Source organism: Thamnophis sirtalis, unplaced genomic scaffold, assembly GCF_051295495.1.
Source record: "Thamnophis sirtalis isolate CommonGarterSnake01/CBP01778 unplaced genomic scaffold, rThaSir2_p1.2 scaffold_2, whole genome shotgun sequence".
NCBI classification, from domain to species: Eukaryota; Metazoa; Chordata; class Lepidosauria; order Squamata; family Natricidae; genus Thamnophis; species Thamnophis sirtalis.
The window spans coordinates 82,757,921-82,773,425 of record NW_028261382.1 but is presented as its reverse complement, the minus strand read 5'-3'; the positions used below and the strand labels follow the sequence as shown (position 1 = coordinate 82,773,425).

Genomic DNA, 15,505 nt, shown 5'->3' with positions numbered 1-15,505 from the left:
ATTCAATATGTGTGTGTGTGTGTGTGTGTGTGAGAGAGAGAGAGAGATATCTTGCTTGTGTATTATATGAAAAATAGATAATATATTACAATACAATAAATTTAACAATGTAATAATGCTACAATGCAGTAATATACTATACCAATGTTATGAATATGCTGCTATATTATGATAGGATAGTTAAGGAAATTAAAAGTGATACATTTAAGGTGAACCCAAGTCCTCCCATTAGGTTTAAACTAAGAATAGAAGACATTAAGGGAGCTAAAAGTTTCTGCAATTCTATATAACATTTCCAATGCTATTTTTCCAGTTGCTAATTTCAAGTCAGCAACAAAGTAGCATTGCCCTTTTAAGGAAAAAAAAGAGATAGTGACGTTGCCCCTTTTAAAAAAGGAGTAGGAGAATCGGCGTAACCTCGCGATGAATAGCTATCGCGAGATTACGCACGAATAATCCCACGAGAGGTGTTTTCTAGTGCAAGATGGCGTCCGCTGGAGTTGGGGCCTCAGTGCCTGAGGATGGAGGCGAAGGGGAGGCCACCCCACCGGCTGTTCCGGAGCCGATGGCTGCGGAAGCTGCGGGGCCAACTGAGCAGGGAACAGGGGACTCGGAGACCGGGTGAGACCTGGCGATATGGCGGTGAAAGAGATCGAAATTGGAATCTTCATTTTTATTGGCTAGGAGTCTAAAATCCAGCGGGACACTCCTATTGGCCGGAGGTCTCGGATCCGCTTCTCATTGGTCAGAGCTTTGACTTTCCACCCAATTAACTCCCCCCGGGTTCTTTCTCCCCGCCTGTCGAATCCCGGCTTTGCAGGAAAGCTTTCAATGGCGGGATATAATGAGCCTGTCCCCCTTCCAGATGTTGAGATTACAGTTACCAGAATTCCCAGCCAGTTGCAATTAGTCATGCCACTGTCTCTCTAATTTAATCTTCACAACCTCCATTTGCCCGGTTCCCTGTAGGTTTTTAGCTGGTGGAGATTCCAGATTCCTTTGGGAACATAGAGACCCAAGTTCTCCGTAGGGCAGGCGTTGGCTATAGTCATACAGCTGCATTCGCCTTTTGCTGCCGCCTGAACTCTCATCTCTATTGATTCCAATAATTAGATATGTTAGCTTGTTTGCCTCTTGGCTCAGCTGGCATGCAGCATATACCTCAATTTCTGGCTTAATGCGTTGCATGAGCAGGCATGCAGCATATGAAATATTTAAAGCATGGATAAACAGATTATGGTGTACCTTGTTAAATGTCATCAGCTATTTTCTACTCTGGAATCAGGGTAGATATTTCTCCAGCACTATTACTTCTCTGCTGCTTCTGTTTCTCAATATGTGGCTGGTGTTGATTAGACCGTAACTTAGTTCCCATCTCATGCTGTGCTTCCTCTTCTTATTTAATGGCTACTTTGGTTAGTAACAGTTCACAAACACAGTGAAAATAGAAATTTAATTTCCAACCAATGTGCAAATTTAGGACCAAAATCCATGCACCTGACTACAAGAGTGGGAGAACTTAGTCTGAATGAGACTGCAGCTTGTTTTTGTCAGTCACATACTTGACACTAAACGAGTGATTGTAAAACAGCCCCTGGGTTTGATTCCTGCTCTGACCATGACCAAATCAGGTTCCAACCAAAAAATTCACGCTGATTTCCCCTTCTGTGCCATTTTTTTTTGTAAGTGCCAAATTTCCAAAATTAGGTTCAAGTCATGATCAAATTGGTTTGCAACCAAAGTTATGGAACAAATTATGGTTGTGACCCAGAGGTTCTACTGAGGTGGTTAGTGATAGTGGGAGAGACATTTTTTTCTGCTTAAAACCATTGAGTATTGATTCTGAGAAATTAACTGAGTTAAAAGGAAAAATAGTCTAGGATAAAGACATTCACTCTGCTTCTTTATTGGGAAATATCAGTTCAGGTCTGTTATAGTTACCTGACTGAGAAGTCTTTTTACTGTGGCTTTTGATAGCTGTTTTGGGTTATAGCTTTCCACTGAGTTTAGACATAATGTGGTGCTTGGAGAACAGTTGAGCATAGATCAATTGGAGTATATTGTTCTGAGAACCAAACTTAAAACAGTCCCTCCAAAGCTAATCTGTATGACAAAATTATGATGGGGATAAAATTATAGGAATGGTTACTATATATGCTGTAGTGAGACAAAAAGTGAGTTACACATTTAATGTCACTAAAACATGCATATTTGGCAACAAATTGAAATGTCTGTCACAGTGAGCCCGCCTTAACTGCTTACCTTAAAGGGAAATCTAATGAATAGAAATGCTTGAGATGACTCAAGCCTTCCCTTTTAAGAACCATTGAAAAAAATTATTGCAATTAAGCTGTGGTTTGTACACCTAGATCTACATTTTCCCAAGTCAATGAAATGTTTGTCAAAGCAAATACTTCTGATCAAAAGAATAAGATGATGGCTAAATATGTTAAAAATAGCATCCTATAGTTTTGATTTGCTTTCAAGAAAAAGAAAAGATAGCTTGCTTTGAATCAGCTTCTCTCTCTCTCTTGAATCAGCTTCCTTCTCTCTCTCTCTCTCTCTCTCTCTCTCTCTCTCTCTCTCTCTCTCTCTCTCTCTCTCTCTCTCTCTCTCCTCTCTCTCTCAGCTTTTTAACAATAGCATTTTATTAAACTATGTTATTCCTGCCTGTTAGTAATGGAGGGAGTTGTTTGCTGTAAATATAAAAGTAAACAGCTTTTTGGGATATTGGAGTAAAACAAAAGCACATAAATCTCCAAGTTCTGTTTAATTTTAAAATGCTAAATGCTAGAATCATTTTGTTAAACATTTAAAATTAATAAAACAAGTTATAAACATATAGTAATGACTTTTAATGTCTTTCAGAGGTGATGCCTCTCTAGCTGATGTCACTGCTACCATGGAAACAGAATCATCCAGTGGAAAGGATGCCTTGGTGTGTAAACAAAACCTGCACTGTAGATATAAAGCATGTTTCATGATTGATATGTGTATGTTAAAATCTTCCTAATAAATGTATGTAGATTGGAAGTGATAGCATTTTTATTTCCAGTTTGAAAACCAAATGGCAGTGTTAATTTGCAGTTGAAGCAGATTGGATTTAAAGATTCTGTTGGGAAAAAGTATATAGACATTTATGCAATTCCTTCAACCCTTTAAATTAATTTGAAGGTACTTGATTTGATAAATTTTCTTAGGAACTCAGTTTGAAGAGATATTTCAATCAAATTGAATATTCAGATCAAGGCTCATATAACCAAATAAGACTGATTTGACAAAAAGGTAAAAATCCAAGATACTGAAATCAGAATCAGGAGTTGGCTTGGCAGTTGTGTTTAGTCCCACGATATATGTACTAGATTGTAATAAAAAATGTGAAACGAGATAGTGTAAAGAAATTTAATCCATGAAGTTGAGTAGGGGGGATACAGTCGTTACATAGGGAGACAAACCATTCATGCTTATTGTAAAGAGAATATTTTAACTAATCTTGGTGGCTTTTTGTTACCTTTATGCAAATGTTGTTACAGGAAGGTGTGGGCGATGGTTCAGAAGTCATGGATAATCAAGCTAGTTCTGTGGATGAGGATAATGGAAGACAACTTGGAGAGATTGAACTGCAGTGCGGAATTTGCACCAAGTGGTTCACTGCAGAAACATTTGGCATTGATACCACGTATGTAGTACCAGCATATTAATAGAATCTCTCTCTTGATCAGGGACACATGTTCAGTAGAAGTAATCAAAACATTCTCTCCAGTCTTTCCAAAAGAGGGCAGCAAATGCTTATATCTGAGGTTGGTTTCATATAATTGGTGGGTATCAGTTGAATTCGAAACTTTCCTTGTTACATAAACATGGCTTAGTTTCATTAACACTTTATTTACATAGTTATTTACAAACAAACAAAAACTGAGATTGTTCACTTTATTTGGTGCTTAGCAATAGACTATTTGCAATTACTGTATATATAAAAAAACATATTTTATAGGAATAAAATAATGGCTTCCTATTACATTGCAAGAGACATTTAATAGAAGAAAAATGATAATACCAGAGTTTTTCAGGTAGCATACTTTAATTGTATGAACCAGCATCAAATGGCTATGTACCAGGCTTTCAAAACTTTTTCCAGTTCTTAACATCTGCCACAAGATGTTAGAAGGCCATTTTAAAGTATCAGTTCTGTGATTCAGTTGAATATCTCTAGAATTCATTGTGGCTCTTTTGTGATTCCCATGTGCCTGAATTTAGATATCACCCTAAACCATAATCCAATTTGTAAGGCTTTGGCTTGTTGCATTGTGTGAACCTGGACAGATGGATTATTTGTGGTTATGCAGAGCATGATGTAACACAATATTATAGATGTTTTTAAATACACATATTTTCCTACTAAGCTGTTAGGGGCTGAGGACCTTCTTTTCTTGTCTCTGCTGTATTAAGAACACTAAGACCTGTATATATTAATTAAGGCAGTAGTGCTGTGTAAATTGTAATGCTTAATTCAGGGGACCCCAAAGCCAGGCCATGGCTCATTATTGAGCCTTAAGTCATTCAGAACTGAGCCAAGGAAGTGGTAGGGTTGCTGCCGCTCATACAGAACCATCCCCTCTCTCTTCCCTCCCCTCCACCAGTCAAAGAGATTGGAAAACTCTAGCTTAATTCATTTGTGTTTGAGTATGCCCAGCCATTTTAGTAGAACACGCACATATTTCCAGGCGAAGATTTATATCTTTTACATATTGAGTCTCTCGGGATAGGGCAGCATACAAATGGAATAAACATTTCATTATATATTTCTCCTTACAGTTCCATGAAAATTTGAGGCTGCTTGTTTGCAGCTATTTCTCTGAAATGTTTGACAGCCTTGGCTAAAGCTGAGAGGGGAAATGCTGTTTTGCTGGCTCATTGTGAACAAATAATCCTAAAGCTGTAAACATCTGTGCAGTTAATCAGCAGAGTGATAGGACATTTATCTTAAAAAAGCAACCCCGAGGGTTTTTGTGAGCTGTCATCTACAGGCCGATTCTTAGTCCAGTGCACATAAACTAAACAGACTGATACCATGGTTTATTCTCTACCTACTTCATGATTTGAAACCATTCTAATCCATCTGTATAGAGCACCTCAGACAAAACCGGAGCGAAGCAAGCATTGACTTCAGATTGCAGGCTCTGCTGAAAATCTGAAAATAGTCTGTGCCTTGGTAATCGGATTTATGAGAGTGTTTCTCGCTGCTCCAAATTTGGTAGTTGGCCAGAAGACTTTATGTTCAGAGATCTTGACTTTGGACTCTTGTAATCTGAACATCAAACAAACTTAACTGTTTTGTGTTTATTATCTCTATCTATGTCTATTGATGAGGGAGAGGAGCTGCAGGGTGCTAAATTGCTAAAGTTGAAAGGAGTCAGGTTGTGTGTCTACAATTTTCCTCTAATATTTGAGAGGAGCTTGAGATGTCTTTAAGCATTTAGTAGGCGAGTTAGCTTTTAATGTATCTCTTCAGAATTTTTATTAATATTGCCTCTAGATTTATGCTTGAGGTATGGGTGAGTGGGCAAGAGTCTTGCAAAAATTGTTTTTGGTAACCTGCCCAAGTTTATAAAGTTATTGTACATTTTTCTTCCATCTGACTTATTGAGGACAATCACTGAATTATTGTTTCAGATCCTGCCTTCCTTTTATGACAAACTACAGTTTTCATTGCAACATCTGCCATCACAGTGGGAACACATACTTCTTAAGAAAACAAGCAAGTAAGCTGGTAGAAAAAAAGTTTCTATTCTTGACTTTTCCTCATTCTCTTTCATATTTCCTCATTCTCTTTCATATAAAGGATTAAGAGTACTGGAGATAATGGGATTATCTCCAGTACTCTTAATCCTTTATCTTAGAAGTTATTAAGCCATGAACACTGTATGAGATACCTATGAAACGGGCTGAAAACTGACTGGCAATATTACACCTGTTTTCAGAGGCTTTATAGATGCAGAGGAAGCTGGGTTTTTAAAACCCAAAATCCAGCTTTGTTGGGCGGCAGTGATTATAACATTAGCCCATTTAGATTAGATGGTCTACATGCAAACATATGGTGTCTTACTTGCCTATTCCCTTTCCTGGCTTTATTGGTTGCTCACTTTTGAAAATATTGGCCTTAACAGTCCTTGCTTAACAACAGTAATTGGGACTAGAATTTCCATCACTCAGTGATGTAATGGTAAAATGCACATGATTGCACAGCTTAGCCACAGCAGTTCTGCAGTCCCCCATTACCATTAAATGAATCACCATGAGTCATTAAGCCAGGACCACACATGACTATATCTTTTGATTTCCTTCCAGCATCCAATTTTACTTTGTTTGTTGGAAGCTGGCAGGGAAGGTCACAAATTCTGGTCTTGTTTCTGCAGGATACTGCATTGGTTCAGAAATCCAGGCTGGTTGCAGAACATGCTGATTGCTGAGCACATGGATGGTGATCATTTGACTGTAGGGGCACTGTGATGGCCAGAACTTTGAGGACCAGTCTAAGTAGTCAGTTGTTATCTGGGGATCACCAAAACCAAAAGGAACATAAAATTATTGAATTTATCTGATTTAACATTGTAGCTCTCATGTTAGCTCTATACACAGTCAAGACTCCCAAGATATACAGTATAATCTCTTTCTCTTTTCTTTGCCCATTATTAAACCAATGTTGAAATTCCTTCTATAACGTTTTTTTCACTCACATCTCTCTTAACTCCTGATGTTTATTTCAGACTATAGAATGTTATTGAAGAGGCTGGTCTCCTCTCTGTGTCTCTTTTCTTAAAGATTTGAAAGAAATGTGTCTTAGTGCCTTGGCGAACCTGACTTGGCAATCAAGGACGCAAGACGAACACCCCAAAACCATGTTCTCAAAAGACAAGGTATGGATCAGTTGTTCCTGCTCTTGTTTTGGGTCTCTAGAATGGCTAAATCATGTAGTACATGATTTTGCTAGTGAGTGGTGAAAGAAATCTATTTATCAGAAGAGTAAGATTAAATATTGATTTAATATTAAAAAATATTTATCAGCACTTACCATGGCTAGGCAGCATTCACAGCCATTTAATAGAATAACTAGTGCAATTTAAAAATTTCCATGGAGCCAATGCAGTAAATAGTAAGCCATTTCTGAGATGAGTAAAAGTATTTTCCAAAAGTTTGCAAGAGCTAAAATTCTCAGAACCAGCTTCAAGAACAGTTTCCTGGTATCAAGTATGAAGGGAAGCCTGATTTGATAGCAAGGATTCTTAGGAAGGTTTAAACTTTTTGTCCCCCTGTGAAGTGAGTGTTGTGATTTCAGATTAATGAGAATAAGCTTTGTACATTCTGTTGAATGTTGAGAATCATTTCATACTCCTGATAAGAGGCCATTAGATCAGCCATGCTCTCATGCTACACATCTCCTCATATAGAAAACTTACATTTTCTTGGCAGAAATGTAGGTTAGAAGAGCATTCAGTCATATGCCATGCTGTGTGTATGAATGAATGTGTGATGTAATGGTTAGGAATAAGGAATAATCTCAAAATAACTTTATTCAAAGGGTTCTTATGAAGAAAGAAGAATGGGAGTCACCTTATAGGGGAGACGGGAGGTATAAAAATGTAATAAATATATTAATTGAATTCTACTCTGTGAGGAAAGACAGATTATACATCTATTAAAACCTGGTGAAATTTGTTCCTTCTATGTATTTGTCACCCATTCAGAATTCCAGGCTATCTCAATGAATTACAGAAACTGCCTTTAGCTCTGTTTAATCTGTACCATCCCTTTTGTGTGGGAAAGCAAAATGGTCTTTTAGAGCAAACTAATATCAATTTATCAGAATAACACAGTTGGAAGGGACCTTAGAGGTGTTGTGATGATAAAACCTCCAGGGTTGTATCACCCACAACTTCTGGAAATTTATCCTTTGGTCTAGGTTGGTTCTCTCCTTGAGAGGTTTCCATCCGTTGCTTCTTGTCCTGTCTTCACATACTTTGGAGAATAGGTTGACTCTCTCTTCTTTGTGGCAGCCGTTTAAATATTGGAACACCACTATCAGTCAACTCTACTCATTTTTATTAAACTAGACATACCCAATTCCTGCAACCATTCTTCATATGTTTTAGCTTTCAGCTTGCTTCAGTACATTTAGCTTAACCCTGTTTATATTTATAAATCTCTCTCTTATAATGAAAAGACATATAATAGGCAGTTAGTTAAACTTGGTAAATTGCCTTGGCTGTGAACTTCCCTGTCGTTATTATATTTGATTTTTTTCCCCCAAACAGGATATTATACCATTTATTGATAAGTACTGGGAATGTATGACAACACGACAAAGACCAGGAAAAATGACTTGGCCAAACAATATTGTAAAGACAATGGTAAGTCAAGATGTACAAAACTGCCATTTTTCTTATTGATCAAGTTTGATTACGAATTGGGAGAAAACGCATTAGTGAGTAGATGAGTTAATACATTTTGTTTTGTAATTCAATTTCTCTCTCACTGGTGCAGAAGTTTATATCATTCAATTTTGGACTGTATGAATTGCATCTGATCTCTGCAGGAGGTGTTTGAATCAATCTTGTTTGAATGCTTTATTCTAGTGTAAAGAAAGAGATGTGTTTTTGGTAAAAGAGCATCCAGATCCAGGTAGCAAAGATCCAGAAGAAGATTACCCCAAATTTGGACTCTTAGACCAGGTAATTTCAGTGATATAGAACCTATTCCAGTATGCTGGCAAAATTTCATCACGGGTATTATCTAAATATAGATAATACCGAGTAAGACTTTACATTTGGACTTTTTCTGAGCAATGAAAGGTTCTAGGAAGGTAGAAAAGTTCCAGTTGGGCAAATATAACCCAGAAGATTACAGTTTTGGGGAGAAAGAGAAAACAACCATTTGAGCGGAAGCAACACCTTTCACTGGTAGGTAGTAGGACACAATGTCCTTCCTTGAAACCTGGGGGTAGACATCCGCACATAGACTATTTCTTTCTCGCAGGCCAAAGATGCACATTTCAAAATGTTGCTGGAAAATTATTTTAAAAAGTTTTCCATTTGGTTGTTGTTCAATGATTGACTCACTAGTAGGATGCTAGTTTTTTTTTTTTTTTTGAATGACTGAAATTGCTTGCACTAATTTGTAAAATTTACCTCGGGAAAAAATCCACCACATAGTGGGATTCCTTTCTGAGAGAACAGGAATTGTAAATTATAGGGTGTGTTGACAGCTTTCAAATCTTAACCAATTGAAACAGTTGCGAATTAGAAAAGTGTCTGAAAGTTTTCTTTGCTTGTTTAAAGAAACACACTTTGCTTTCTTTTTAGGACCTTGCTAATATTGGTCCTGCATATGATAACCAAAAACAGAGTACTACTGTATCTACTAGTGGAAATCTAAATGGTGAGTTTGTTTAATTTTTTTCTGAAATGAGGAAACAAGACTTTGAAATTTTCAATCCTCAGATTCTGTAGTTGAACATATTTTCTTTATAAATCCAAATATAATTAAGTTTACATCCATTATTATTTTTTGTTTCTTGTTTAGGTTTTTATTTATTTATTTTTTTTGTATGTTACAGCAGTAAACAAATAAATAGTTAAATTAGATTGCAGTCCTATGCCTGATAGCTTGAAAGTTCCACTGTATTAAATGGGATAAATTCCCAGTTAAAATGTTCATAGGAATACATCTTTATTGAATTGATTTTGAATTATGTAAGATTAGAAGCTATGTTGAAGAATTCTTTCTGGGTTATGTTTACATGAAGAGGCATACCATATGTGTATGTAATAATTGTTGCGTCAACTAGAAAAACAGTCTGGCAAATTTAAAAATGTAATCTTAAATTGGAAAAAAAGTTCATTCAAGCTTGTTACTTTTTACAGCATGAATCTGTGATTGTGCATCTTTCTTACTCTCTAACGTAATCTATAGAGGTTCTCATTCATCCAGATGATGGTTTTCAAAAAAATTCTTTTATTTTAAAGGCTACTGGACTTTCTGGTTTGTTTTTTAAAAAAAAGACATTTCCTTTCTCATCCAAGAACTGAAAAAGCTTCTTCAATGAGAAACAAAATGTCTTAAAGAAAAATCAGAAAGTGCTGTTGCCATTAAAACAAAAGCCCTTTTGCGAACACCCATCTTTCCCAAACTCATCTGGAAGTATGTTTGTACTCCTAAAGATCCCCTTATTGATTTCAGTGGGACTTGTACAAGAACTTTCTCTAAGGATTAAATCTCACCTAATCCTATTCTAAGGGTAATGCAAATTAAAGAGGCTCAATAAAAATTGATTTCTCTTTAATTATTGGATTCAGTTACCATTGTAGATAAGTCCCATGCAGGGAAGAATGAAAAGGTTGGCTGAGAAGTAAAGTCCTTTCCTGCCAATCCATTCGGATTTCATGGTAACCTTGGAAGTTTCATGCTTCCACAGCAGCAAGAATAAAGGCCCAAGCCCCCTGGTTGTTCTGTCCCTCCTTTGCTTAGCCTGTTTTCATGCTGGCAGTAAAAGCCCCTTCCTCCATTTCTGAGAGGAAACCCAAGGAGGAAAGGAACAGAGACATTCTCAGCCTTTTAAGGAGTTATTAAATGAATTTCCAGTGACTTTGATTTCTGAACAGACACACAAGGGTGGGTATTATTGTTTAATCTCCATTTCATGTTATGGTGTTTTGTTTTCATGTTATAACTCGACAACAACATGGTGCAACTTCTGTTCTTACAGGTGGAGCCTCTTTGGGAGGTGAATATTTGCTTTTCAGCTTCCTAAAACTTAAGTATTGTGTGAAAAGCCTCCCCACCCCCACCCCTTTGTTTTGTTTGGCCAAATTGTCGTAGAAACTAAGTTAATTAATTAATCCCAAGCCTACCACATAAATTTGTAAGTGGAATGTTTAAAAATTTAATATGAAGTACTTGCAATGCTTAAAAGCCATATTCTCCATTTCATTGATTATATAAAAAATTGAATTTTAATCCAATTTAATTGATTGATTTGGTTTCTGTGGAAGAGGTTTGGATGCAAGTATGTAGATATATAACCTCGGTTCTTCCTGTGTAAAATAGGAAGAATCTTTGTTGGGGTTTTTGTATAGTGTAAGGTTGTATGAGGTTGTGTAGCTTTATTGTATGCAGGTAATCCTCCACTTATGACTAGTCACTTAGCAACCATTTGAAATTACAACCGCCCTCCCCCCAAGAAACATACGACCAGAGTTTGAAGTTCCAATGGTGGCTTCCTAACCCTAACCCATGATGATCTGCTTACCAACTGCTTGCAGGCCCAGTTATGGTCGTAAATTGAGGACTACCTATAAACTTAAAAATATTGGTGGAAAATGTACTTTAGAAAAAACAAGTTTTGGCTCTTTATCGGAATAGGCTGCTAAAAACTGAAATAAAATCATTCATACAACGCTGCCTTCTGAATGTAGACAATCAGTTTTTACCCCACTTAATTAGTATGTTCTTACTACACAGTCCTAAGAGAAGGCTGGTTCATGGAGTTTGATCTTGGACAAGAGAAAAACTCTATTCAGACACAAAGTTTACTGGTTAGTAAAACACTGGCAAGGTTCAGAGATATGCTGTGTCAAAATGTGATTTGTTTCATTTGATCTAAACCATTGTATTTTACACGTGGTTGGGAGCAAATGACAAAAAGTGTGTCACAACCTTGAAATGTCAGAATGCCAACTCCTGTATCTGTGTCATAACATCACAGACAAATCAGTGGCAGAGCCTGCAATGTGATGTCACAATACATATTTGATTATTTTGAGGACACTGTCTGAGTTGCCCTTAATAAAATAAATCATGTCTGGACAACGTTTGCTTATCTGCCTCAGCTTAGTCTAAGACTGTCTCCAGTCGTAATACTGTTTGGATGATAAAATTCAGTATCCTCGTATTTCCCAGATGTCAGTAGCAAACAGTTCAAGTGTTTATAGTCTACTGAAGCCCTAAATCACTTCTTCCTGATTTTGAAAAACATGCTTAAGCCAGCCTGGAAATAGTCCAACTCCATGTGATAAAGACTCTCTTGCCTGAATTCAGGTAGGAAGTTGACACTCCACTGATGCAAAGAGAAGAAGCCGTTATTTTTTTTTATAAGCAAACCTACCTTGCAATAAAGGTAGGTTTATATGTGCAAATAGTTTTCCACTTAAAACAGCTCATTTGGTGACTGTTCAAAATTACAACGGCACTGAGAAAAGTGACATGAACATTTTTTTTTTGCTGTCACGTGATGGCCATGTAATCAAAATTCAGACGCTTGGCAACTGACTCATATTTATGACGATTGCAGTGTCCCTGGGTCATGTGATCCCCTTTGGGGACCTTCTGACAAACAGAGTCAATGGGAGAACCAGAGTCACTTAACCCATCGGGTTACTAACCAAGCAACCACAGCGATTCATTTAACAACGATGACAAGAAAGGTTGTAAAATGGGTAGAATTCACTTAACACCTGCCTCACTTAGCAGCAGAAATGTCGGGTTCAGGTCGCCAAAATTTGAGTTGTGGTTGTAAGTCGAGGACTTACCTGTATTTCAAATTAATTGGTGGTAGTAGAGAAGATAATATTCCCTTTAAGGGCTGTGTTTCCTTAAACAGGAACTGATTTCATATTTACTGCTTTTGATTTCATATAGGTGGTCCTTGACTTAACCACCACAATTGAGCCCCGGTGACATACATGATGGGGTTGCTTGTGTCTCGCACAAAATACCATTTTTGGTTCCCAAGTTAGAATAGGCCAGGAAGTGAACAAAACATACTGGGTTTCTTTAGAGCAGTGAAATTCTGCTTCCCATTTGGCCTTGTTGTAGTTCAAAGGTACCCAAAGGGAATTAGGGCTGATTCCCCAATCATATCAACAGATGACATACGATTGTGGTGTTTCTCTTTCCAAGGGAGTCTTGTGCCGGGAACTAGTGGGAAAGGAAGAGGGGCCAAACGCAAGCAGCAAGAAGGAGGAACTACAGGAACAGCCAAGAAAACTAGGAGGTAAGTCTCGAGAATTTGTCTTGATACAGAAAACATGGGGAAAAGAGAATAATTAATATCATTCTGTGGGCAGGTAGTCCTGACTTACAACCATTAAACATCGCTGGGGAAAAAAGTGACGTAAGACCATTATTCACACAACCATTGCATCCCCATGGTCATGTGATCAGAATTTGGATGCCTGGCAATTGGTTCATATTTCTGATAGCTGCAGTGTCCTGGGGGCATGTGATCACCCTTTAGGATCTTCTGGCTAGCAAGGTCAATGAGGAAACCACTTAAAACACTGTGTTACTAACAACTGCAGTGGTTCATGTAACAATTATCGCAAGAAAGGTTGCAAAATGGGGCGAAACTCACTTAACAACTGTCTCGCTTAACCACAGAAATGTTGGGCTCAATTGTGGCTGCAAGTCAAAGAGTACCTGTATTGTTATTTATTCATTTATTGCCTTTCTGCACAGTGTTCCTACCAAGAGGGAATCACTTATGTCAGGTTTTTCAAACTTGGCAACTTTCAGATGTGTAGACTTAGCATCTTAAAATTGCCCAGTTCAAAAAACACCGAGTTAGCTCATAGTCTAGAATATCAGTGCAGAAAATCTTGAATCATTTGTACACTATGTTGATGTGGAAAGAACATGACAGTAAAAACATCTGAGGGACTTTCACATGTATATCTGGGCATAAAGACCTTTTATAGCTGCTATCAGAGACTGTTGTTTAAGTTGTCTTTGTGTAGTTTCATGGGTTGGCAGCAAACTATGGAAAGCAATGATTTGTGAGTCACAACCAGCCCTTCTGCTTTTATAAAAAGTATTGATACACTCTTCCTCTTGATCTGTACTACTTTGTTGCTGTTGTATCACATTTACATTACTTATATTTTTCTTTAGGTAATTTGTGGCCACTTTCTGGTATGCCTAGATGGGAAATTAAAATTATGATGGTGATCAACACTGATGAAGCAAAAGGATCTGTTCCTCTCTCTTTCCTTGCTTGGAAGGCTGAGAAAGATTTGCCTTTTACTGGTTCATTTTGTTTCCGCAGTGATCCTTTGTTCTCCGCTCAGCGTCTTCCACCCCATGGCTATCCTTTGGAGCACCCTTTTAATAAGGACGGGTATCGTTACATTTTGGCAGAGCCAGATCCCCATGCTCCTGACCCAGAGAAGTTGGAGCTAGACTGCTGGGCAGGAAAGCCTATCCCTGGAGATCTCTACAGAGCCTGCCTCTACGAACGGGTCCTTCTAGCTCTGCATGACCGAGGTACCAAGCTGCTCGATCTCATTGGATGTTTCCCGCATCTGGTGGCCAGGGATGGTTAAAAAGCAGGGATTGTGCAAAACTGAATTTTTTTTCCCCTTGTGTTTCTTAAGAGTGAGGCTGTTTTGTAAAAAGAAAACCAGCCTTCAAAGTTGTGTGTCACAGATCTTGGCAATGTGATCTTGGGATTTTACCTAAGTCGATCATAGAGCTATCTCAAGGGAGCATAAGAGAAGATGATCTTATTTGTGGAATTGTATGGAAGAGTCATGTGGCGGGGTGGGGAGGAAAAACAGCAAGGATCATCATAGGAATTCAGGAAGCCTGTTTGGCTTTTTTTTAAATTGCAAAGCAACGCATAATTAAAAACATCTTTGCGTGATGGTTGTAATTAATGAGCTTGTTTGTACTTTAAAAATCCATAGTTCAATTCCCGGCATTTTCAGGGAAAGACCTTTTAATATCTTCAATATCTTGAAGAGCCACAGAGTTCTAGAGAGCCGTTGCAATGGCACGAACATTAGTTTGGAAATTTCCTCCAAATCCAGTACATTTCATTTGCATTGCACAAAATAGTTTGCAAAAATACACCTTTCTTCCTTATATCAGAACATTTTCTGACTGACCATACGCTTTCTAAGAATAATTCCTTGGAAAAAATAAATTTTGGAACTGTCAGACTAGCCTAATACATTGTATTTGGAGTCAGGATTTGTCAATAATTGCTAATCAACTTGACAAACTGAAAACATCAGTGCGATAAAAATAAGGATTAGAAGTTCACATCGTATGTTGTTGGCTGCCAATCAAAATACACAGATTGTATTAAACAAACTGTACCAGGAAAGTGTGACACAGCAGAGAGGAGAGTAGTGATACTTCAGAGACTTTCTGTTCCTGGGGTTTGTTTCATTTCTTCATGATTAGCACTTACACATATGTTTATTGTTCTTTGCCTCTCTCCCACCCATCCTGCAGCTCCTCAGCTGAAGATCTCAGATGACAGGCTGACAGTCATTGGAGAAAAAGGGTACTCGATGGTACGAGCTTCCCATGGGGTGCGAAAGGGGGCCTGGTATTTTGAAATATCCGTGGATGAGATGCCACCCGATACAGCTGCCAGACTTGGGTGGTCTCAGCCTTTAGGTAAGCTGCTTCTCCTTCTTTCATTTGTTTGCGACCTGTCACTTTC

The 15,505-nt window shown here is 37.8% G+C and overlaps 1 protein-coding gene across 2 annotated transcripts in view; it reads left to right on the top strand.

The window, feature by feature from the left end:
* Positions 1 to 473: 473 nt before the first annotated feature.
* The window catches only part of ASH2L (ASH2 like, histone lysine methyltransferase complex subunit), a 32,018-nt gene continuing 16,986 nt past the window's right edge, over positions 474 to 15,505 (top strand). For both annotated transcript variants that reach the window (XR_015695562.1, XM_087706225.1), the window contains exons 1-12: positions 474 to 621; positions 2,869 to 2,938; positions 3,534 to 3,679; positions 5,674 to 5,762; positions 6,823 to 6,917; positions 8,313 to 8,408; positions 8,634 to 8,729; positions 9,360 to 9,435; positions 10,763 to 10,780; positions 12,955 to 13,048; positions 14,099 to 14,316; positions 15,292 to 15,459. Coding sequence is in view for 1 of the 2 variants with exons in the window: in XM_087706225.1 (XP_087562351.1) it covers positions 485 to 621; positions 2,869 to 2,938; positions 3,534 to 3,679; positions 5,674 to 5,762; positions 6,823 to 6,917; positions 8,313 to 8,408; positions 8,634 to 8,729; positions 9,360 to 9,435; positions 10,763 to 10,780; positions 12,955 to 13,048; positions 14,099 to 14,316; positions 15,292 to 15,459 (1,303 nt within the window). In the remaining variant the exon portion in view is untranslated. The remainder of the gene's footprint in view (positions 622 to 2,868; positions 2,939 to 3,533; positions 3,680 to 5,673; positions 5,763 to 6,822; positions 6,918 to 8,312; positions 8,409 to 8,633; positions 8,730 to 9,359; positions 9,436 to 10,762; positions 10,781 to 12,954; positions 13,049 to 14,098; positions 14,317 to 15,291; positions 15,460 to 15,505) is intronic.